The sequence below is a fragment of the Pseudorca crassidens genome, chromosome 7 (assembly GCF_039906515.1).
Source record: "Pseudorca crassidens isolate mPseCra1 chromosome 7, mPseCra1.hap1, whole genome shotgun sequence".
Classification (NCBI taxonomy): domain Eukaryota; kingdom Metazoa; phylum Chordata; class Mammalia; order Artiodactyla; family Delphinidae; genus Pseudorca; species Pseudorca crassidens.
This window is the reverse complement of record NC_090302.1, coordinates 5,274,975-5,297,003: the sequence shown is the minus strand read 5'-3', so window position 1 is coordinate 5,297,003 and position 22,029 is coordinate 5,274,975. Positions and strand designations below refer to the sequence as shown.

Sequence of the window (22,029 nt, the reverse complement as noted above, 5' to 3'; positions counted from 1 at the left end):
GAGAGGCGGCGGGGGCTGCCCCCAGGCTCTGGGCTGGACCAGCGCTTTTAAGGCTGGCTCCCTATTTGTGGTCAGTGTCTAGTGGTCCTCCGCTTCCCTTCCCTTCAGTTGGACACTGATTTGCCAGAGCTTTCTGAGGTCTGGATGGCCAGAGAGGCTCTCCTATCCATCTGACAGCCAGGCGGTGGTGGGTGAAGATCCGGTAGCCTCAACCGATTGATCTGTAAAATGGGGTTGATATAGACCCTAACTCGCAAAATCATGGTGAAGAGCCTGGGATATACAGAAAGTGGGTGCAGCCACAACAAACCCTCAACAAATGTGCGTTCTCCTTCCTACTCAGCTCTGTCACCAGCTCCCTGTGGGAACTGAGGCAAATCACTGAATCTGTGTTTTCATTTCCTTACCTGAAAGTGCTCAATAAAAGGGGAGTATTCTTGATGGAGGGATGAAAGAAACCCAGCAAAATCTTAGACTCTCCAGGCAGTGGATTGATGAGGGAAAGCTTTTCTGGCTTTCTTTTGAGGCCGGGACTGGACAGAGCACTAGCAGAGGTCAAATTCTTTCTCTGAGAGTCTCAAGATTCTCTCTCCCTTCATTTTTTTTCTTGTTTCATTCAATCATCTTTCATTAAGCACCTACGAAGTGTCACAGATTGTGGTCCAGGTGCTGGGGAATTAAAAAATGAATAATTCAGTGAGTCTATTTGGATGAGCTCCTAGTCTTGTAGGGGACACAGATATGTATAAAAATGACGACCATAGGCAAGACTGGGGCTGTGATCGAGGGAATGTCGGAGTGTCCAGTGGGGGCTAGAGAAGAAAAAAGCAGAGAAAGAGAAAGAAAGAGAGAGAGAAGGGAGGGAGCATAAAGGGAGGCAAATTTCCAAAGGAGTGAAAGGAAAAATAAGACCTGAATCTGACCAATGACAGGGCTTCCCATATTCCACGTGAAATTAATGCAAAGGAGATCCATATCTAGCCATAACATGGTTTTAAAAAAGAAAATCATGAATAAAGAAATATATTTAAAAGTATTTTTTTAATTAATTAATTTATTTTTGGCTGCATTGGGTCTTCGTTGCTGCACGCGGGCTTTCTCTAGTTGTGGCGAGCGGGGGGGCTACTCTTCGTTGCGGTGCGCGGGCTTCTCATTGCGGTGGCTTCTCTTGTTGCGGAGCACGGGCTCTAAGCGCACGGGCTTCAGTAGTTGCGGCTCGCGGGCTCAGTAGTTGCACCTCGCGGGCTCTAGAGCGCAGGCTCAGTAGTTGTGGCACACGGGCTTAGTTGTTCCACGGCATGTGGGAATCTTCCTGGACCAGGGCTCAAACCCTTGTCCCCTGCATTGGCAGGAGGATTCTTAACCACTGTGCCACAAACAGGGAAGTCCCAAGAAATATATTTATAAGTATTATGCAAAAATATTAAATTTCAATGTAACAAAAAACAGTGATCACATTTTGGGACAAATAAAATTATGTATTCAAGAAATCTGTAATTTGCTGTGAGAGATAGATGAAATTCTCCCTAGGGCTCAGTTTGGGGGTCCAAAGAGATTTCTCCACTCACGGGCAGAGCTGCAAGTTTCCTGATATGTAAAAGCAGCAGAAGAAAAAAACAGCCTAAACTGAACAAACTCTTGCCCATTGGTTCATGCCAGCTCTCCCCAGCTTTGCCCTGCTCGGTGCACTCATTCCATACCTCCTTTCAGTGTTCCAACCCTGGGTAGTGCTGTTTACTTTTTAATAACTTTAATGAAATGAAACCGTCTCCTTGAATGTCCCTCTCTACATCGCAGGCAGTCTCTTGGAGCTAAATGACCCCAAGGTCCAGCCTTGGTCCAGCCTTCATGCTCAGCTCTCTTCCTCCTCTTTCCTATCTCTGTCCTCTCTGGGTCCTGAGTTCTGGGAGAGCTTAGACGGGCACCTTCACAGTCCTAGAGAAATCCCAGGTGCCAGCCCCGGTTGACGGCATCAGATCACAGACAACAGCCCCCCTACCTGCCCCAGCATCTTAGCCTTGTTTTCCCCAGGAAAGGCTCAAACGTCAGAGTAGCACTGCTGGGTTCAAATCCTTGTTCCACCACCTATGCCATTAGTGACCTCGATTTCCTTAACCCTAAAGTGGGAACAATAATAACTGTCTCCCAAGCATTGAATTATCTCTTGTAAAGTGCCTAGCAGCCTGCCCAGCTGGGAAAAGTGCTCAATAAACAGTATCCATCATCGTGGCTGTTGTCACCCCAGAGAAGTGCAGAATGAGAATGATTTCCTGAATCCGTGACAAAACCTGGGGTTTGTGGTACAAGTGAAGCACCCGCTGCCATTTAAATCCCACGGACTTAGCAGCGTTTGCTGTCCCCAGAGGGCGTCACTCCCCTTCTCGATCTGCCACCAGAGCAGAACACTTGTCCACTTGACTTTCTCTCTGCTTGCCATCTGTAATATTTCCTCACCTGTCTTTCAGAGCACTCAAAGCCCTCCAAACTTTTCATCTTTTTTTTGGTTCTCTCTCACCAGATAATAAAAAGAGGTAACCTCCTGGTTCTTAAAGAGTTCCAGAGTCCCTTACCTCCCAGCCAACAAGGTCAAGGGCCAGACACTCATTCCTCCATTCAACAATACTCAAATATTAAAAAAATATATTCATTTTTATTTATTTATTTATTGGGCTGCGTAGGGTCTTAGTTGCGGCATGCGGGATCTTCTCTAGTTGCCCCACTGCATGTGGGCTCTTAGCTCCCAGACCAGGGATGGAATCCGCGTCCCCTGCATTAGAAGGTAGATTCTTAACCACTGAACCACCAGGGAAGTCCCCAACTACATTCAAACATTTATTGAGCGCCTACTGTGTGCCAGGCACCTTGCTCAGTGCTAACCATAACATTAACCGTAGTCCTACTCAGGCTGAAATGGGTTAACTTTCCTCCCAGGTCTGACTGTGTGGCCTCAGGCAAGTTACTTAACCTCTCAGAGTCTCCATTCCTCACCTGTGAACTGGAACAATAATATCTGCCACCGAGTTGGGATTAAATGAGACCAACCACTCCCCTGCGGCTGGCGTTCACCGTTGGTGTTTACGGTGTATATGGACAATTGCCAGAAATGATTTGGATTCCAGGCTCCAGATACGTTTCTTTTTGTCTTTGCTTTTTCAAATCGTTTGTTTTCCTAATTGCCAAAGCATCTAGAATTAAAAAATGAGTATCCCCCTCAGCCCTCGCGACCTCACACCGCAGAGGTAACCAAGAGCAGAGCGCATTCTCCCTGACCTTTTGTCTTGCATTCACACAAATACACAAACACTCAAGGGAATTGGTTTATTATGTTTCATCTTACGAAAATGGAATAAAGTATCTAGACTGTGCAACAACCTTGCTTTTGAAGTAACAATGTATTATTACTTCAGTTTCCTTTCCGTGCTTCCATCAAATACGTATTTTAACAAGATCCGGGCTCACGGTCTGGCAGCAGGCGCTGCGGTTCTGCAAGGGGAGGGGGCGGAGATCCGGGCTCTCACCCCTCCCTTCCTAACCCTCCCTGCGTCAGGGCCTCACCCGCCCCGGCCCCCTCCAGCCTAGCCCCCCTTCTTCCGGACCTCTGTCCCCGCCTCTCGCCCCAACCCCCTTCACTGGGCCTCCTCCCCTTCCCCGCCCCCCCCCCACCCCACGGATCCCTCCCCCTTCTCTCCGCGGGCCCCTTCTAGGGCCCCCACCCCGGGTCCTCTTCCCAGGCCCCTTTTCCCGGCTCCGTCCCCTGGGCCCTCCAGCCCCTCCTCCGGGCCCCTCCCGCGAGCCCCTCCCCCTCCCAGGTCCCCCATCTCTCATACCCCTCCCCCTCCCGGGACCCCAGCCTCCTCACGGGCCCGGGGGCGGGGCGGGCGTCGCGGATCCCGGGAGGCGCGGCAGGGGGCGCTGCGCTGGCCGAGGCGCGGCTGCGGGCGGCGGCGGCGGCGCCAGGAGGAGGCGGGGGCGGTGGCAGGCGGGGGGCGGGGAGCCGAGCGCGAGAGGGAGACGAGCGGCTAGACATAGGCTCCGAGGCTCCAGCGAGCGAGCGACGAGCGAGCCCGGGAGGGAGGGAGCGAGCTAGCAGCCGCGCCGCCGCCTCGCAATCCGCCGCCATCCCGCCGCCTCCGCGCCCGACCGCCGCCCGACCGCCATCGCCCGGCCCAGTCGCGCCCGCGGAATCAGACCAGGTGGGCCTGGGGCGCGGGGCGGCGCGGGGCCGGGGCGGCGGCGGCGGCGGCGGCGGGCGCGGCGCTAAGATGGAGGCGGCGCGGCCCGGCCGGCTTTGTCTCGGCGGCGGCTGACTGACAGCGGCGCCCGGGCCCGGCCGACCTTTGTCCGCGAGCACCGGGCTCGGCCCGCCCCGCGCCGCCGCCGTTGGCCCGCGGGGCCGGGCCGGGGGCGGCCGGGGGGCGGCGGGCGGCCAGCTCGCCATTGTTGTGGCGGCGCCGCGCGGCTTGGGTTCGGCTGACTGCGGGGTCGGGCCGCTCCCCCCGCCGGGCCCGCAGCCCCCGCACCCCGGGGCCGGGCCTGGGCGCAGCGCGGCTGGGTGCCTCCGGGGGAGGGGCCGTCGGGGCGGACAGGTCCCCGGAGCCCCCGGAGTCGCCTTTCCGCCCCTCATTCCGGCGGCCGCGAATGCCTCGGCGGTCGGGGGCGTCGGGGCTGGTTTCCTGCCGCCCGGCCCCATCTTGCTTCCTAGCGAGAGCGGCTCCGGGTTGCAGAGCCGGGGTCGCGGCGACCCTCGGGGCCGGCGGTCGGGGGTGGAGTCGCCTAGCCTTTTCGGGTCCCCCCGGGTGTCCCCGAAGTTGATGGTCAGGGGTGGCTGGCCTGTGTGCCAGGGACGGGGGGTTAACAGCCGCCCAGACGGCCGCGGTTTGAGTGCGGGAAGAAGAGGATTATTTTCAAAACACTTAATGCTCTGTTGCTGAAAATGTTTAATAATAAACAGGATGTCGCTGCTCAGGGCCTTCCAGATGGGTTTTTTTTCCTCCTTTCCTTTTTTTTTTTCCCTACCTCTGCCTTCTAAGTAAAACCTAGCACTGTTGAAACCGCGGGTCTCTGAAGAGTGTATTTGCCTCCATAAAATTGGAAGGCGTTTTTTTCCTTTTCTTTTCTCCCTCTTTCTAAATATCGTGGGAGGTCCGAGCCCACCTTAGGCAAGCCGAGGAGGTGTTTTTCAGGGGAATGGTTCGCTTGAAGGAAGTGGGAGAAGGGCTGGGGGAGGCTCTCCGGAGTGTGTCATTTGCTAAATGGCTGCCCGGGAGAAACCTTTAGAAGGCTTTGGTTTACAGGATTGTTAAATTGCCCCTGAGATTTTTTTTTTTTTCCTTTAAGGTTTGGTATACATTTTAAATGCTTTGTATATTATAATCTACTTTGGTTTTTGTAATCATCCGTTTGAAGTCTTAGCGTGGTTTCTCCGAATACAATTGCAGCCATCTAGCCCAGTGTGCGCAGTGCTGTGGTGGAAGGAGGGACTGGGGAGGCCCAGGCTTTGGGGTGCAAATCCTGCTTCTGTCGGAGAGCTCTGGAATTCTCGGAGCCTTCATTGGCATACGTAGGGACATTGCATCCTCCCCCTGAAGATGGTTGAAGGACCTAGAAGAGGGCCTGCTACACAGTTGGTGCTTAATAGTTGCTTCTCCTGTGGCTGCTTGTATGCCTGCCATCAAGTCTTAGGGTGGAAGTTAGCCACTTGTGGTGCCACCCGTTGTGCTGAGCCGTCAGGTGGATGCCACAGGTGCTGGGCTAAGGCATGGCCAGGGGAAGACTTAAGGGCACAAAACATCACTGGGTTCTTGCTTATTCCGTGCTGGGCCTCTGTGGGGAGACAAGGATGGGAAAGAGCAGTATTTGGAGCCCTCAAGGACTACATAGACCTGGGCTGTGTGGTGGTAGGTCTCTGTCCTTGGATCCGAGGTGCCTGCCTCTTCTGAGGCTGTTCCTGCAGCTCGGGTTAAGGCACAGCAGAACAGTACAAGATACTAGATGCTAAGGACAACAAGCAGAGGCCCAGGGAGTCTCTGCCTCTTGAGGATAACTGTTTTCCTTTGGGGATGGCAGAAAATCATTTGCTTGTTTGGGCAAGTGTGTCTCTTGGAGCCTGGATTCTGGTCCTCATTGGGTTACCGTACACAAGTTTCAGTCTCAGCTCCTGCATCTGTAAAATGGGAATAATTAAGTCTTGCCTTGGGTATCTGTTGGGTCCCTTGAGAGCCTCACATACTATTTGCAGCAAAGCACTTCCGTCCACGGGAGGATGATGAAAATGTATGTTTTCGGTTACCTAGTTTTCTGGGTTTTTTCTCCTAGTTCCTGATCTTTTTCTCCTGTTACCTTGGTTGGTGGAACCACCTCAAATTCTATCCGCAGCTAACGTTTTGATTTTGCCTGGAAGCACCAGAATGGCCTAGAAGAGCTAGGCTACCCAGCCAAATCTGGGGTGTGTGCTGTTTATGGGAGACCATAGGAAGGACAGGCTAATACTCAGGGAGACTGACCCAGCCTTGGTCACGGGTGAGGGCTGAGGCCCAGGTTACCTCTGGGCCAAACCTGTAGCTGTTTGTAAAGGGCCTTGGAGACAACTCTGCTTGGACACACGGTGGTTCTGCAGTTTAGTGGGAAATTTGTTTTGGTTCATTTTGGCATTCCCGCAGACATCTTGGTTGTGTTGTGTTGTGTCGTGTTGTGTTTTTTAAACCTCCTTGGAACCTCCTCCTGGCTGTGTGACTGCGACATTCTAGCGGGTCAGGTCATCCTTTTCCTGCTTCCTGCCTCTTGGCCCATTCTTTATATGTGATTTCAGTCTGGCTCTGCACTGTTGGTTAGCTGGTTGGTTAGGGGAGGTGATGAATTAGCTCCGTCTCCCATAAGCCTTTTTGATTACCTGTGAATTTCAGTTACCACTGGCTCCCTAATGCTGCTTGCATGGTGGAGGGGCCTGTCATGCCCTGCAACATTCTGGGTCCTCTCCGGGCTCCTTCAAGTGCAAACGGTTAAAGGAGAGCCTGGGGAAGGAAGAGCCGGAAGACCTTGGGAGAGAGGAATTTCAGGAATGGCAAGTCAGAACCAGTTCCAGCGCAGTGTAGTTGCCTGGAGCCCAGCGGGATGTTTGTTATGCCTTTTGGTTGGTCCATCCCCCCCACCCCCTTTTAAATTTCACTTCTTTTTTTCCTGAAGGATTATTTTATTGTGCTTTCAGGATTTTTTTTTTTTTTTTTTGCCTTGCACAAAGTACTGACTCATGTTGCTAATGGCTGTATGCTGGTTGTATGTCTCTTTATTCTGCTGGTTTAGGATTGTTCATTTCTGTGTTTGTTTCTGTTTCAAACCAGAACAGGCCAGTTGGGCCAGTACACGTATTTCTAAATTTGATAATGAGGCTTCTCTACTTTCAAATGTGCGTATCTTGTTATGGGTGGGCAGGTGTTAAATAGGCCCATCTACACTAGATTTTAAAGCGATGCGTTTCCCTCTGAAGAATAAAATTTCCAGCAGAGATCTGTCGGGGTTTGTGTCCTGAAATCTCATATTTTAGTCAGGGCAAACTAGACTATCTTCTTTTCCAATCATAACTTGATTTCTTTCTGAAGATCCTTTTCTGGGGCTTGTACAGACTTGGGAACCTTGGGTCTGTCATTTGAACAAATAAATAAGGGCATAATCTGAAAAATATATGTATGTATAACTGAGTCATTTTCCTGTACACCTAAAACTAACAATACTGTAAAGTAACTATACTTCAATTAAAAAAATAGATAAACAGCGAGGATTTACTGTATATCAAAGGGAGCTACATTCAATATCTTGTAATAGTGTATAATGGAAAATAATCTGAAAAAGGAAAATATATATAACTACATCACTTTGCCGTACCCCTTAAACTAACACATACTTTAAATCAGCTATATTTCAAAGAAAAAAAGGCGTGGCCTGTGGTGCTGGAGATGAGAGCGAGGTGAGAGGTGGTAAGCCTTCTGGTGAAATAAAACTGTTTATGACAAGCTTTTGGGTGTACAAAGTGCCGTTTGGACCGGCCTCCTCCCAGACCTGTCGGTGATATCACCGAGTCTCTGTGGGTGGCACGTCGGAGTCTGCTCGGGGAGGGAGGCCTGCCCTCGTGACTTGAGCCAAAAGTCTTGGTGGAGTTTGTTCTTAACTGTACTTGTTGATTTTTTTGTTTCATTTTTTTCCGTGTGGCCTGAGCTGAGGGCTGGGTTGCTCTGTAAGGTGCCAGCAGCGTGGTTGGCTTGTGAAGCTTGTGCGTGCAGCAGGAGGTGTCTGTGGGCAAAGTGCGGTCTAAAGCTGCTGGCTGTCCTGGTCCTTCACATTCTTTTTCAGATGACTTCTTTCCGCTCTCACCTCTACAGCTGGTTTTGTAGCTCTGCTCTGTATCCTTTCTTCCTCCTTTCAAGAAAACCACCAGCCTTTTTCTCCTTGTGGTGGTGCAGAAGCAGTATGTATTGCTTTTAGAAGTCACTGCCGAACATCGGCCAGGCACGGTGCGTTTTTCCCCATTCATAAAAGGAACATTTTCACTGAAAAAAAATTTGCAAAATACTGAAAAGTATAAAGACAAAAATAAAAACAAAAATCACCTGTAACTTCACCATCCAGAGATACCTGCATTAAGACTGGTGTATTTCTTTCCTTTGATTTTTATGGGTTTTTTTTCAAAATTAGAAAAATATACTATATACACTATTTACGGATCATAGTTCCTCTTAATGTTACAGTATGTTTCTCTAAGTTACTGAAAGATGATTTTTTAATAATTGCTATTATATGGATATGCCATGATTTGCTTAATTCTCTGTTATTAGACGTTTAGGTGGTTGTTACCCATTTTTTGTTATTATAAACATAACTTTAGGGAGCATCCTTGCATGTAAACCTTGGGTTCACATTGCTGATTATTTCCCGCAAGTGGAATTTCCCGGTCGGAGGGTGTGCAGGCCCCTGCTTTGGCTCTCTCTGGGGCAGCACCAGTTTCCTCCTTGGTCACTCCATCTTCAGCCTTGGGCACAAGGCAGCCTCCTTCATGGACCACTGAGTTCTGGGTGTCTCAGTCCTGGCCAGGCCTTTTGATGAGTGGGGCTTGGGGTCTTACTCCATTTCCTGGTATGAGTCTGGACGAGTGTCTTGACTTAAACGTTTATTGTCCTGGGGACGCAGATGTGGATGCCCCACTTGTGTTCCTCAGGAGCTCATGGTCCGGTGCGGGGAGGCAAGCACCTCCTTACAGAGGCCTTCGGGAGCTCCTCAGCCCAACTCCATCATCACCCGCCTGTTGCATCATCTTTCTTAACCCTGTTGCTTTTCTATTTTTTCTTTTTTAAAATATTTATTTGTCTGCATTGGGTCTTAGTTGCGGCACGCGGGATCTTAGTTGCGGGCATGCAGGATCTTTAGTTGCGGGCATGCGGGATCTTTAGTTGTGGCATGCGAACTCTTGTGGCGTGTGGGATCTAGTTCCCTGACCAGGGATCGAACCTGGCCCCCCTGTATTGGGAGCGTGGAGTCTTAACCACTGGACCACCAGGGAAGTCCCCCCTCTGGCTTTTCTTTACAACTCTTTTCACAACTTTACAGTTTTTTTAAACAATTATTTTATTGTGGTAAAATACACATAACATAAAATTTATCATTTTAACCATTTTTAAGTGTACAGTCCAGTGGCATTAAGTACATTCACAGTGTTGTGCAACCACTGTCCATCTCCAGAACTTTATCATCTCAGTAAATTGAAACTCTGCACCTATTAAATACCCGCCGCCCCCCCCCGCCACCCACTCCCCCTGCCCTAGGCCCTGGCAAGTGTCATTTCACTTTCTGTCTCTATGAGTTCGATGAGTCTGGGTCCCTCAGATAAGTGGAATTATCCAATCTTTGTCCTTTGGTGAATGGCTTCTTTTACCTAGCATAATTTTTCAAGTTCATCTATCTGTGTTGTTGTGATGTGTGTCTGGATTCCATTCCTTTTTAAGGCTGAATAATATTTCGTTACACACACACACTCCACATTTTCTTTATCCATTCATCTATCGATGGGCGACAACTTGGAAATAGATTTTATTTTTAAATTTATTGAATTGTCCCTCTGCCCCGGTGGAGTGAATGAGTGTCACATGAAGCAGATTCTTTTGCTTCTGTTCCTCCCTGTGCTCTGTGTCTCACACAGAGGGCACTCCGTCAGCACGTGTAGGATGAGCGATGGGGCTACTTAAGGGGGTCTGGTGGGAGCCCACCGAGACGTCGAGCCCAGCTCAGCCTGGGTTCCAGTGGTCAGGGAAGGCCTTCTGGAGAACGTAGCAGACTTGAAGCAAGCACCTCTCGCAAGTCGTCAGCGAGCCCTGGAGTATTAAACATGTGTTTCTAAGTTGAAATCAGAAACGCGTGGGCCACGGAAGAGCGCTGGCGGGTCAGCTGCTTTCCAGAGTCTCAGGCCCTTCGACTGCGGACGTGGTGGGAGTGCTCTGGTGGGGCGGGGGCCGGGGCCACCCAGGAGGCAGGCAGGACTTCCCCTCCAGTCATTGAGTTGATTCTCCCAGCGTGCTTTGAGCTCATCTCCGTGTGGAATGGGGGGTGAATCTCACTGCAGGACCAACTGGAAAAAGGAGGTCATCTCCTGCGCTCTTTCCACGGTTCCTTTGTGTCTTTAGAGCTTTTTTCGGCAGGTGTTGTTTACATCCAGTTCAGAGCTTAGAGAACTGCTCTGTTCCAGGCCGCGCAGAACATGCAGGCCAGTATGGGAGGGCCGACCTGTCAATGGGACTGAATGGGCTGAGTGTTCAGAAATAGTTGGGGAGAGTGGAACGTTGCCCTGAAGCATAAAGTGGGATTCTTTCTGATACAAAATTAATTACAAAAGTATACTTACTGGAAAAAAAAATTAAAAGAAAAAGCAAGGGTACATAGAAAAATGAAAGCTCTTCCTTCTGTCTTCCCAGGTGGTAGCCACTATTTATGGTTTGGTGTGTTTATCCTTCATGTGAATATGGCCCTTTGTAGGCAGGTTTTTTTGTTGTTGTTGCGGTACGTGGGCCTCTCACTGCTGTAGCCTCTCCCGCTGCGGAGCACAGGCTCCGGACGCGCAGGCTCAGCGGCCATGGCTCACGGGCCCAGCCGCCCCGCGGCATGTGGGATCCTCCCGGACCGGGGCACGAACCCGTGTCCCCTGCATCGGCAGGTGGACTCTCAACCACTGCGCCACCAGGGAAGCACTGTAGGCAGGTTTTTTAAAGAGCAAAAATGAGATCATACTAGTCTTTCTTCATTTTTAAACTTATCATGAGCATTTTTCTGTACTAACATATACAGATCTATCATACTGTTAATGTTTTAAAAATAATACTTAGGAGGTTTTTAAAAAATATGCAAGTGTATGGAAGAAGAAAACAAAAATAGTTCTTAATCCCTTGGCCCAGATACTCCCAGTTGACTTTTTTTAAAAAGTAGTTAGAAAAATTCAATCTGTATTGAAATGCATAAGGGTTCCTCTCCAGTCTCTCTGAAAGGAAACCATTATTTGAAGTTTCTTGTGATTCCTAATAGAAAAAAAAATTATGCATATCATCCATCCATCTATATATATATATATATATATATATATATATATATATATATATTCTTCTTAAAGCAGGTTGCCCTTTTCAGTTAATGTCCTGGTGTGCTCCACGAGGGCCTTTTTAGATGTATTACATCATTTATTTTAGCAACTACGGAGAATAGTCTGTGGATATACTTGATTTATCCCGTTTCCTATTGGTGGACAGTTGGGCTGTTTCTAATTTTGGGATATTACACAATTTTGGTAGAATTCAGTCAAATTTCTCTTCAAAAACATGTAATTTGTATATAATAGCATGTGAGAGCATGTTCCTGTAGTGTGGACTCTTCCTGTTGAATAGCGTTTTGGTAAGAATTCTGTTAAACTCTTTTTCAAAAAACTTTGTGCCAGTTTATACACAATAGTATATGAGAGCGGGTGTTTCTGAACTGTGGGCTTTCCTAAATGGACAGCTTTTGGGGGTCATTTTGGGCATGTGCATTTCCCAAATCAAAAGCAGTGACTGTTTCAGGCTTCCTGTAGTCGGTGTAGGATCTCAGGCTGTGATTGGTGTGGACACGTGTATCAGAAATGGCGTTTGCTGTGGACTCCCAGTGCAGAAGTGGCCCTGGGCATCTCATTAGGTAAGGCCAGTGGGGGAACCGGCGGGGGGGTTGTGGGGAGGGGCACAGGAAGCCAGATCTTAGTTTGATTTTCCTTATCGACTAAAATGATGGTACTTGGCACAGAGAGCCTGGCAGAGAGAATTCAGAGGCCTCCTGCGTTTGGAGTTCTCACATAGCCCTTCTGGAGATTTCTGAGGCTCGCATTACAGCCCTTGGTAGTCTTGTTGTTAATGCATCTTACTGTGGAATTTATCCGGAGGCCTGTGCTCTGTTGTGTTCAGTTCTCAACTCAGCCAGTTGGCCGCCGGCCCCGACTTTCCCGGCCTGGTTATTCTAGGAGATCACACCTAGTGGGCGAAGTGACTGTGGAAGTGAAGCCCCTGGAAACGCCTGGGTGGTATTTCATCAGGCTGGGGCCTCTGGTGAGGTGAGTGCCCCGGGGAGGTGCCGACTGGCCCTTGCGGGCTGTTATTGTTAGCGCGAATCTAGAGAGAAATCGCGGGGAGAGTTGGGGATGCCTCGCCCCCCTCCTCTGCTCCTTTCCTGAGGGAGAGTAGCCCTTGCCTTTGATGGTCAGCTGCCTTCAGATCCAGGTTCTTCCACTTGCAAGCTGGGTGATTAAGATTATTTAATCTTTTGGAGTCTCTTCTCTTTCTCTGCAAAATATCACAGTAACGCCTGCCTCCTAGAATTGGGGGAGGATTCAGTGGGTCCTACACTGAAGTGTTTCTAAGGTGCCTGGCACGAGGCGAGCAGGCTCAGTAAACAGTAGCTATTAATGGTTCCTGGATTCAGTACTAGCTGAGGGCCTGGGGGGTTGGAGTAGGCAGGCTTATACACTTGGGGCTCTTTTGTTTACTAGATGCTGGCGTTTCTAATTGTGTGCTAAGCCCTGTGCTACATGCTGAAGATTTAGACCCAAGTCAAACAGCCCCTGCCCTCACCTCCAGGAGCTCAGACACCTTACCAAGGGCCTCCCCTTGGGGCAGGGGCATCGGGGCTCTTGAGAGGAATGAAGATGAGATTTGTTAAAGTTCATGGCATCAGGCAGACAGGAGTGTTCATTTTTGCTGTTTACACCTTCCTGGACCTTGAACAGGCCTCCTTTACCCCTTTGAGCCTCTGTTTCTGTATCTGCCGGGTGGGGATGGGACCTGCCTCTCCGTGTTGCTGTGATGATGGCACGTAGTCAGCCCGGAAACAGGACGATGTGTTGCTACTATATTGCTCAGTTTACCTGGATCTTAAAACAATGTAACAGTAACATACAGGCTTGTTACAAAAAACCCAAACACGCCAGAAGTACACAAAGCAGAAAGTAGAAGTCATTCCTTCTTGCCGCTGTCCTTCAGATTGAGAGATGATGAGTGCTGTCTTGAAAACAGTTTCGTTTTCCAGTAACGGGAATGTTTTAATTGAACGTGTGAGTTTCATCCCTGAAGTGACCACCGGAAAACAGGAGATAGGAATGTTTTTAGGTGTACTTAAGACATTTCATATGTGGTTCCCCAGCACTGTCACTTCGGTCCTTTCCTGTCTTCTCAAGGAAAAAAGAAAGGGCCGTGGTAATCCTTTGTCCACCTGTATGAATCCTAACGCTGTGTTGGTCCTACTAGCGGCGGCAGAGAGTAGCTTTAACCAAGTGCTGCCCTCCAGAGATCTTAAGGCAATGTGATGAGCTTTTGATGCGGGAGTTTGGGGGAACGGGGGCAGGGTGGGCCATGTGGTCTGTGATGTGGACTTGGTAGGGGAAGGGGCAGCAGAGTCTGTGATAGTTCAGGAACTGGGGAGAGATGATGGAGTGGGACGGGACTGGGGGCTGTGAGAACAGAGTTCTATCAGGATGGGGAAGGTCTTGTAATGCCCGTTTATCGTAAATAACCAATGAGTAAAGTTGGTGTGCTTAGGTGAAGGCACATGTTCCTCTTTTCTTTTGCTGAAATGATGGGCTGGCATCCCTCTGAAAGCCCCTGGGCAACACTTGGCCCTGAATTTTGGGTTCTTCCTTTTCATAACTTCAGATTGGTGGCCCAGGGACTGTCACCATCCTGGGTTTCCTCTAGAGTCTGAGACTTGGAGAATAAATAGCATATGGGTTCCGGGGCTGTAGTCGTTTGGGCTTGTTGGAGATCATTTAAACCAACCCAGCCCTTTTAGCCCCCCCGCCTTCAGTATATTTTCTGAAGAAAATAAGTATTTGGTTTTATTTTCTTAAAAGAGAAGGTGGTTTGCGGGGGGGGTGGTGGTGGTGGTAGTTAGTTGTTGAAGAACCATCTCTGTATCAGCAGACAAGCTCCTGCATGTGGCTTAGCTCTGAGATGGCGTGATAGAGTGAGAAAGGGCGCAGGGCGACACCGCGGCCTGGTACTTCACCCCTCAGCCTCCGTTTCCCCAACTAAGTGGGGCCGACAGTGAGGACAGCCACCCCGGCGGTTGTTGGCATGATCCTCTGCACAGCTGGAATTGCTGTTCCTCCAGCCTGATGGAGTACTTCCTCACTCCATTAGTGGGAGGCATTACCGTCCAGGCGGAATGGTTTGTTGATAAGAGGTCTCCTTTGGGACACCTCTTCTGCCTCGTGCAGTCTGAAGGTGGGAGGCTGCAGGTGGAGGAGGGCTCCTGGAAGGCACCAGGGTCCTGTCGTTTTGAGTGAACTGGGTCCTGCACCCCTGTGGGCTTTCGCTCCTGGAGGGCATCTGCCTCCTGTGGTGGGTGCCTGATTAGAGGTGGGGGTCTAAGCACTGCTGGTTTCTCAGGGCAGGGTTGCAGTTCTCATCTCCTTCCTTACCTTTCTGTCTGCCCTTCAGTTCTCTGGGCACAAACTAAAAATATGCTTCGTACAAATGTCAGGTGGTACACGAGTATTGGCCCAAGCGTAAAGTTACACGTACCGGGACTTGGGTTGTAGCGTTATCTGTCACAGCACACGGTTGGAGATGATTACACGTCTGTCTGTAGAAGGTGGGCAAATAAAATGTGGCACAGCTATGCTGTGAAATGCTAGGAAGGCACTAAAGAGTCTCAGATTGGTACGTGTTTTCTTGAAAAGATGACCACAGTGTATTAATAAAAGAAAGAAAGTTGCAGCATAATGTAGCAACAACCCACATTTGTTTAATAAAAATTGAAGACCACACACAAATTGCTGATAGTTTTATGTGGGCTGAGAAGAAAGGCGTGGAGGATATCCACCAAGTTAACATTGGTTACCTTTTGAGTTGGATTGACTAGTTTTGCATATTTTAATATCATTTGAATTTGTTATAGTGAATGTGTATTAGAAACACTTATTACTTACAGAGATAACTAATTACAGAGGTAACTCATAAATGTAAAGAAAGAGACATGCCTGTGGGCCAGGCCCAGGGGCTGGTGCAGTATTGGCTTTTTCCTGGCAAGAGCTTCCTCCCGGCTCCTTGTTTTACTCAGACCCACCCCGAGTGCCTTGGCTTCTGATGCTGGGACCCTGAAGGTTCACAGGAATCCAACCAGTTCAGTCATGTCTGTTTATGTGTCAGTGGTCCTTGGAAACTGCTTTGTTGATCTGGTTAGAAGGAACAATCCAATACAAATCCTGTCTCCAATTTCTGTTCTCTCCTGAATCAGATTTTATAATATAGAGCATAGATTTTTTTTTTAATATCTGTTTTATTTTATTTATTCATTTATTTATTTGGTTGCGCCGGGTCTTAGTTGCAGCTGGTGTGCTCCTTAGTTGTGGCATGCAAACTCTTAGTTGCGGCATGCATGTGGGATCTAGCTCCCCGACCAGGGATCGAACCCGGGGACCCCTGCATTGGGAGTGCGGAGTCCCATCCACTGCACCACCAAGGAAGTCCCTTTTTCTTTCTTCCTTCTTTCCTTCCTTCCTTTCTTCCTTCCTTCAAGTCATTTAAAATACATGACTTCTTACTAAAAATCTCCAGTTCATATAACCAAGGGGTTTACAACTTCTCCTTTAAAAGTTGTATTCCTGGAACTTACCTGGTAGTCCAGCGGTCAAGACTCTGCGCTTCCAACGCAGCAGGCATGGGCTCAATCCCTAGTCGGGGAGCCAGGATCCCACATAGAGCATAGATTTTGATGGCATTTGCAGAGTGCTTCTCACTTGCTAATTCACCATTATTTGTAGGTGGAAAAGGAAGGAAAAACGGAAATAGAGCTATGTGTCATGTGTTTCTTTTATTTGCCATGTCCTTGGTAAATTTTGCCCCTGGGCAGGGAGGCCTATGTGTGGCACATCTGTCCAGCTATCCATCCCTGGCTGTATATTGAAATTGCCTTTTTGAGTTTTTTATTTAAAATTTTTTTCTGCTTGCTGGTAAGTTAACTGCATATTCAAAAGGTGAGATAGTCCAGTAGCTCTTTGCAGACTGCAAATAGATTTCTAGCTGGAGTCCTCTCCGGCTTCAGCTCAAGCCTGTGTGCCTGTGAGCTAGGTGGGTAGGGACTGACCCCACTGCTCATGAAGGAAGGAGCTGTAGCAGTTTAAGTTGGTCACTAGCGATGACGTTGGTCACTGGAACCATCAGGCAAGTGCTGTGCTTAGGGAGACTCAAGACAGACCCCTGTGGGTGAGGAGCCCGGAGCCCGCGCACACCCTGGGCCCACCGGACCCTGTGTTAAGAGTAGAGTTCCTACCTGATGCGGTGCACCCCGGGCCAGACTTGCCCTGCAGGTTCACCACAGCCCCAGGGTACACACAGAGCCTGGGCCTACTGTGGATATTTTATTCGGGGCCTCAGGGCCCCTTGGTGGCTATCGTGGACCTCATAATCGCAGTAGCAGGTGTTTCTCTGAGTGCCAACACTTCTGGACCAGTGCCTAGATGTCAGACTGACCTGGGTTCAAGTTCAGGCTTTGCTGTGCCCTAACTTGAAGATAGTGGCCTCGGGCCAGTCACTTAACCTCCCTGAGCCTTGGTGTCTTGTCTGTAAATTGAGGGTACGAATACCTTTCTCATTGTGGTTTATCTATTTTTTTCTTGTTTCAGGGAACTGCTGTTTTAAAATTCAGCTTTATTCAGATGTATTCATTAAATTACTTTTGGCTTTTTTCTTTGTGAATTATTTCTGCTTTCCTTCGTGTTCAGTTGTGTCTTTTTTTCTGACTCCTCGTATCAGATGCTTAATTTCATTCTTTTCTGTTAGGAATTTTAAGTTTTTAGATGATTAAATTTCCTCTGAGAACAAATTTGTCTCTGTTTCAAAAGTTTGGTGTGTAGTGTTCTTTTCTCCATCTGTGCTATTTTCAAGGTATTCTGCAGCTATGGTTTTGAATTCCCCTTTGAGTCAAAAGTTTTTTAAGACGGAGGTTTGAGTTTTCCAACTGATAAGGTTATTTTTTCTTCTGCCTTCATTATATCTTATTCTGTTGCGCTGTGGTCAGAGATTTTTGCTTTTCAGAATTTGGGGTTTTCCTTAAAGTCTCATTTGTAGTCACTTTTTGAACATGTTTGCTGATCTACCTTGATCAGATCATCTATTACTGTCTCTGTTACTGTTTTGAGTGGGCTTTGATCTATCAACGTGTAGCGATTGCTGTGTTTTCCATTTAAAATGGTTTTTTTTTTCATTTGAAAATTGCTCTGCAAATACAGGTTCGTGCTAGTTATATTTTCATCATGGATTGTCTCCCGACCCATGACTTTGTTCTGCTTCTTACTTTTTTTGTGTCTGGCTTATTCCTTCTCATTTATTTTTTTCCCCAGTTTTATTGAGCTACAGTTGATAAGCTGTACAGGATAATGATTTGACTTACATACACTATGAAATGATTACCACAGTAAGTTTAGTGAACATCATTTTATTGAATATATGGATACAAAATTAAAGGAATAGAAAAAAATTTTTTTCCTAGTGATGAGAACTCTTCAGATTTCTTCTCTAACAGCTTTCACATATAACGTACAGTGTGTTAATTATATTTCCATGTTGCACGTCACATCCCTGGTACTTATTTATCTTATGACTGGAAGTTTGTACCTTTTGACCACCTTCATCCAATTCCCCTTCCCCCTCCCTCCACCTCTGGTAACCACACATCTGATCTCTTTTTCTATGAGTTAGTTAGTTACTTAGTTACATAATTACTTTGTTTTTGGAGTATCATTGACCTACAACTCTGTATTAGTTCTTGGTACACAGTATAGTGATTCACTATTTCTGTGCATTTCAAAATGATGGCCACGATAAGCCTAGTTACCATCTGTCTGTTCCTTCTCATTGTTAAATAGTATTTTGTTATGTGAATATAATGTTTATTCATTCTAGCTGTGATAGACTTTTAGCTTGTTACCAACCGTTTTGAGTTATCCTGAATACTGCTGCCATTAACATTCTCACACATGTCTTTCGATTGCGTGTGTGTATGTGTTCTGTTGGGTTCATACCTAGGAATGGAATTGCCAGGTCACAGGGGAGGCATATGTTCAGCTTTAGTGGATGGCTGCCTGTTTTCCAGAGATGGTACCAATTGGCACGCCCACCAGCAGTGCAGGAGCCATGTCCTCCCTCCACACACTCGCCTGCACTTGGCGTTGTAAAGATGTCAGTTCTCCCTGCACTGATCTCTAGATTCCATGTAATTCCAACCAAAATCCCAGCAGGCTTTTCTTTCCTCGTTGGTTGTTTAGAAATTGACAAACTGATTCTGAAATGTATATGAAAAGGCAAAGGGGCCAAGAATAATCAAAGCATCCTTGAAGAACAAAGCTGAAAGGACTAGATGTCAGGACTTTGTAAAAGCTACCGTAAGTAAGGCAGCACAGTGTTGGCAAAAGGATAGACAAATAGACTGATACAATAGAACAGAGATCTTGAAACAGACCGCACATAAGTAGTCATTTAATTTATGACAAAGGTGCCACTAGACAGATGGAAGAGGTGGCCTTTTCAAAAAAAAAGGTACTGGGAAAATTGGATTCTCTGTATGGGGGGCGGGGAAAGAATTTTCTACCTCAAATCGTATCCAGAATCAGTTTTAGGTAGATTATAGAGCTAAACATGAAAGAGAAAACAGAGATTCTAGAAGAAAACAGGAGAGTTCGATCTTGGAGAGGACAAAATTCTTTAAATAGGATACAGAAGGCACTACCAAGATAGAAAAGATTGACAAATTGAACTCTCTTAAACCTTCTTCTATCTTCTACTTTTTACAAATGCTTCCGTAAAATGCAACAAATACTGTTTTATAGTTGCCCAGATACATTAGATAACCTGTTCCGTTTATCCGTTGGAACCCTCTGTCCTGCTCTCATCAGGACCGTTCCTCTCTTGCTGTAGTGCAGCTGCCGTCTTGGGCTTTCTGTGATTGTCACTCTGGTCTTGTCCTTCTGTGTTGGATCTCTTGTTTCTTTGATCCTATGTGTATGTATATCAGCTGGGGAATGTGAGCGTCAAATAACAACAACTGTCTTAAGCTGCTTTCAACAATAAGGAAATTTATTGGTTCAGGTAAGTAGAACTCTAGAGGTGGGCAGGTTCCAGATTGGTTGGTCCTGTGTGAGGTGTTGTCCCTAAGGAACCAGGTATCTTATTTGTCTGGGTGGGTCACTGGCAAGGGGGGGTGGGTTTCTCCCTTAGACAGGCATGCCCCTCCCCCAAGCTGGGTGTGGGTCAGCCTTCCAGCTGCTGTCTGCCTGGGAGAGGACTAGGTCACTTCCTCTGGAAAGGAAGAACGGAGAACTAGCTTCCAGAAAGGCAGGCAGGAATGGCTCCTGCAGCATATACCTCTGTCTTGGTTTTCTCTCTTGTTCATTAGAGTATCTTTCTCTGCAACTTTCTAAGAAGGTAAATAAATGTTTTGAGTCCTTGTGTACATCTGAAAAAGTCTTTTTCTATCCCTGCACTTGACTTGGTCAGCTGGGGACTGGATTTCCGAGTGAAAATTGTTTTCTGGGGCGAGGGGAGGCGGGGATGATGCTGATGAGAATGACGGTGCTCCTGGGGACTCACTGCCGTTCCCCTTGTTCCTCCCTGGGACCTTTTTTGTGGGGGTGGAGGGAAGGTCGGCTTTCAGCAGCTTTTGGGTTCTTGTCTTCATCCCTAGCGCACTGAAGTTTCGTGTTGTACCTTGTGCTCCTTTTACACGCCTTACTCTGAGCACTGAGCGGGCCCTCGCAGCCTTGGGTACTTCAGCTCTGGGAATTTCTCTTGTAATTTTTATTTGATAATTTCCCTCCTTTTGCCTCTGTGTTTCTAGAAATCCTAGTTAGATTTGGATTCCTGGATTAATCTAATTCATCTCCTTGTTATGTTTTCTGAGAGATCCTTGACTTTATCTTGCATTTCTTCTATTGAAGTTGAAGTTAAATTTTTTAAAAAAAATTTATTTATTTTTGGCTGCGTTGGGTCTTCGTTGCTGCGCTGCTGCGCGTGGGCTTTCTCTAGTTGTGATGAGCAGGGGCTACTCTTCGTTGCGGTGTGCGGGCTTCTCATTGCGGTGGCTTCTCTTGTTGCGGAGCACGGGCTCTAGGCGCGTGTGCTCAGTAGTTGTGGCGCACGGGCCTAGTTGCCCCACGGCATGTGGGATCTTCCCGGACCGGGGCACGAACCCGTGTCCCCTGCATCGGCAGGCGGATTCCTAACCACTGCGCCGCCAGCGAAGCCCCCCTCCAGGTTCTTTAGTTTATTTGGTCTCTGTCTTTTATTTGAGGTCTCAGACACAGCTGATTGGAAACTGGGTGGGTGGGTCAGAGGGGGCTCTTGGGAGTGGGGTGGGTGGGTGAGAAGCCACCCTTTTATTCTCCAGCCCCAAGGTCCGCTCTGTAGGTTTTCGAGAGAAGACTCCCTCTTTGCCAAGGGTGTGGAGGGAGGGAGGTAATTGGTTTGTCTACCAACTCTTCTGGGAGGCCAAGAGCAGAGGGAGCCTCAGGCGCCTCTGGTTTGCTCCTCAGGTTTGTACTTAGCTTCTTTTTTTAGCTCCTTTCCTCACCCCCACCCCCTTTGACCCTGGTGTTCTCAAGTCTAGACTTCTCTTGTTTAATTTATCTGGGGGGGAGGGGCGGGCAGGGAGGCGATGTGGAGGCAGGCTCTTGCACATGCAGCCTCTCTGCAAGAGCTCCCAGCTTTACCCCCCCGTCCCCCCCGCAGTCTTCCAGGGCACCCACTACTCTTAGGACCTTCCCAGCTCTCTGGGGTCCTCAGTTCCTAGGATCTGTAATCTCCTAAGTCTATGACTACTTATGTCTGTTCTCTGCCAAAATCGTCCCTGTCTTTGGGGGTCTCTTTGTTGTCATTTTAGAGGGTTTTGGAAGGGTGAGCTATAAATGCCTGTGGTCCTTCTGCCATGTTTAAACAGAACATCCCTGTTTTCTAGATAGTTTCTGTGAATGAAGTGGAACTGAATTAGGGTCATTTCTGGGGTGTGTGTGCACATGTAGATAAGTACACAGTCACATTTATGTACGTATGTGTTTGCATAATTGTGTGTGTGTGTGTCAGTTATACCGCTCGGCTGCCACGTGATCAGCGGTGGTTGTCTTTTTGTGTCAGAACCTCCGGAGCCGCCGTTTGCCATAGAGGCTGCAGAGTGCTGTGAGGCCCTGAAGAAAGGGGGGTGGGGATGTCTGATCATTGGTCACTACCTCCTTGCAGAAAGTGAGCTCTCAGTCCCTGCTTTCTTGAGAAGGGAGGGAGCCTCAAGGTGCAGAGAGTGTAGAGGGGTGGGGGGAGGGACAGGGCCTGTTGGAGGGCTCCCTTGTCTGTGCCACCGACTTCTCTTCACACCTTGGGGCCGTTATCTCCAGTTCCCGCAACAGCCTTCCAAAGTAGAGCTTCTGTCCCCACTGTGGCATTTGGACTCACAGGCTCTTTCCATCCTGGCAGTGTGTGTGGAGAGAGAGCTGCTGCC

At 48.2% G+C, this 22,029-nt stretch overlaps 2 protein-coding genes across 4 annotated transcripts in view; one reads left to right on the top strand and one right to left on the bottom strand.

Annotated features, from left to right (window-relative positions):
• Positions 1-22,029, top strand: part of PLPP7 (phospholipid phosphatase 7 (inactive)) — a 94,982-nt gene that overhangs the window by 62,803 nt on the left and 10,150 nt on the right. The window lies entirely within an intron of this gene.
• Positions 1,069-4,120, bottom strand: LOC137227325 (atherin-like). 3 transcript variants are annotated; one of them, XR_010944794.1, is made up of 3 exons: positions 3,860-4,120; positions 3,373-3,483; positions 1,069-1,366 (listed from the first exon to the last, which is right to left on the bottom strand). XR_010944794.1 is itself a non-coding variant. In XM_067742922.1 (2 exons), exons 1-2 carry the CDS (start codon positions 4,118-4,120, stop codon positions 3,427-3,429), a joined length of 318 nt encoding a protein of 105 aa, XP_067599023.1. In that variant the 3' UTR covers positions 1,069-3,426. The 3 variants fall into 3 exon arrangements, 1 of the variants encoding a protein (XP_067599023.1); XR_010944792.1 differs by having other exon boundaries at positions 1,074-1,366; positions 2,989-3,483; XM_067742922.1 differs by having other exon boundaries at positions 1,069-3,483.

Bases quoted from the DNA above. Each gene is read 5' to 3' on its own strand.
- LOC137227325 (XM_067742922.1), bottom strand. From the start codon at position 4,120: ATGGCGGCGGATTGCGAGGCGGCGGCGCGGCTGCTAGCTCGCTCCCTC. The intron at 3,484-3,859 runs GTGAGGAGGCTG...CTCCCCTTGCAG, and splicing joins CCCGCCCCGCCCCCGGGCCC to AACCGCAGCGCCTGCTGCCA.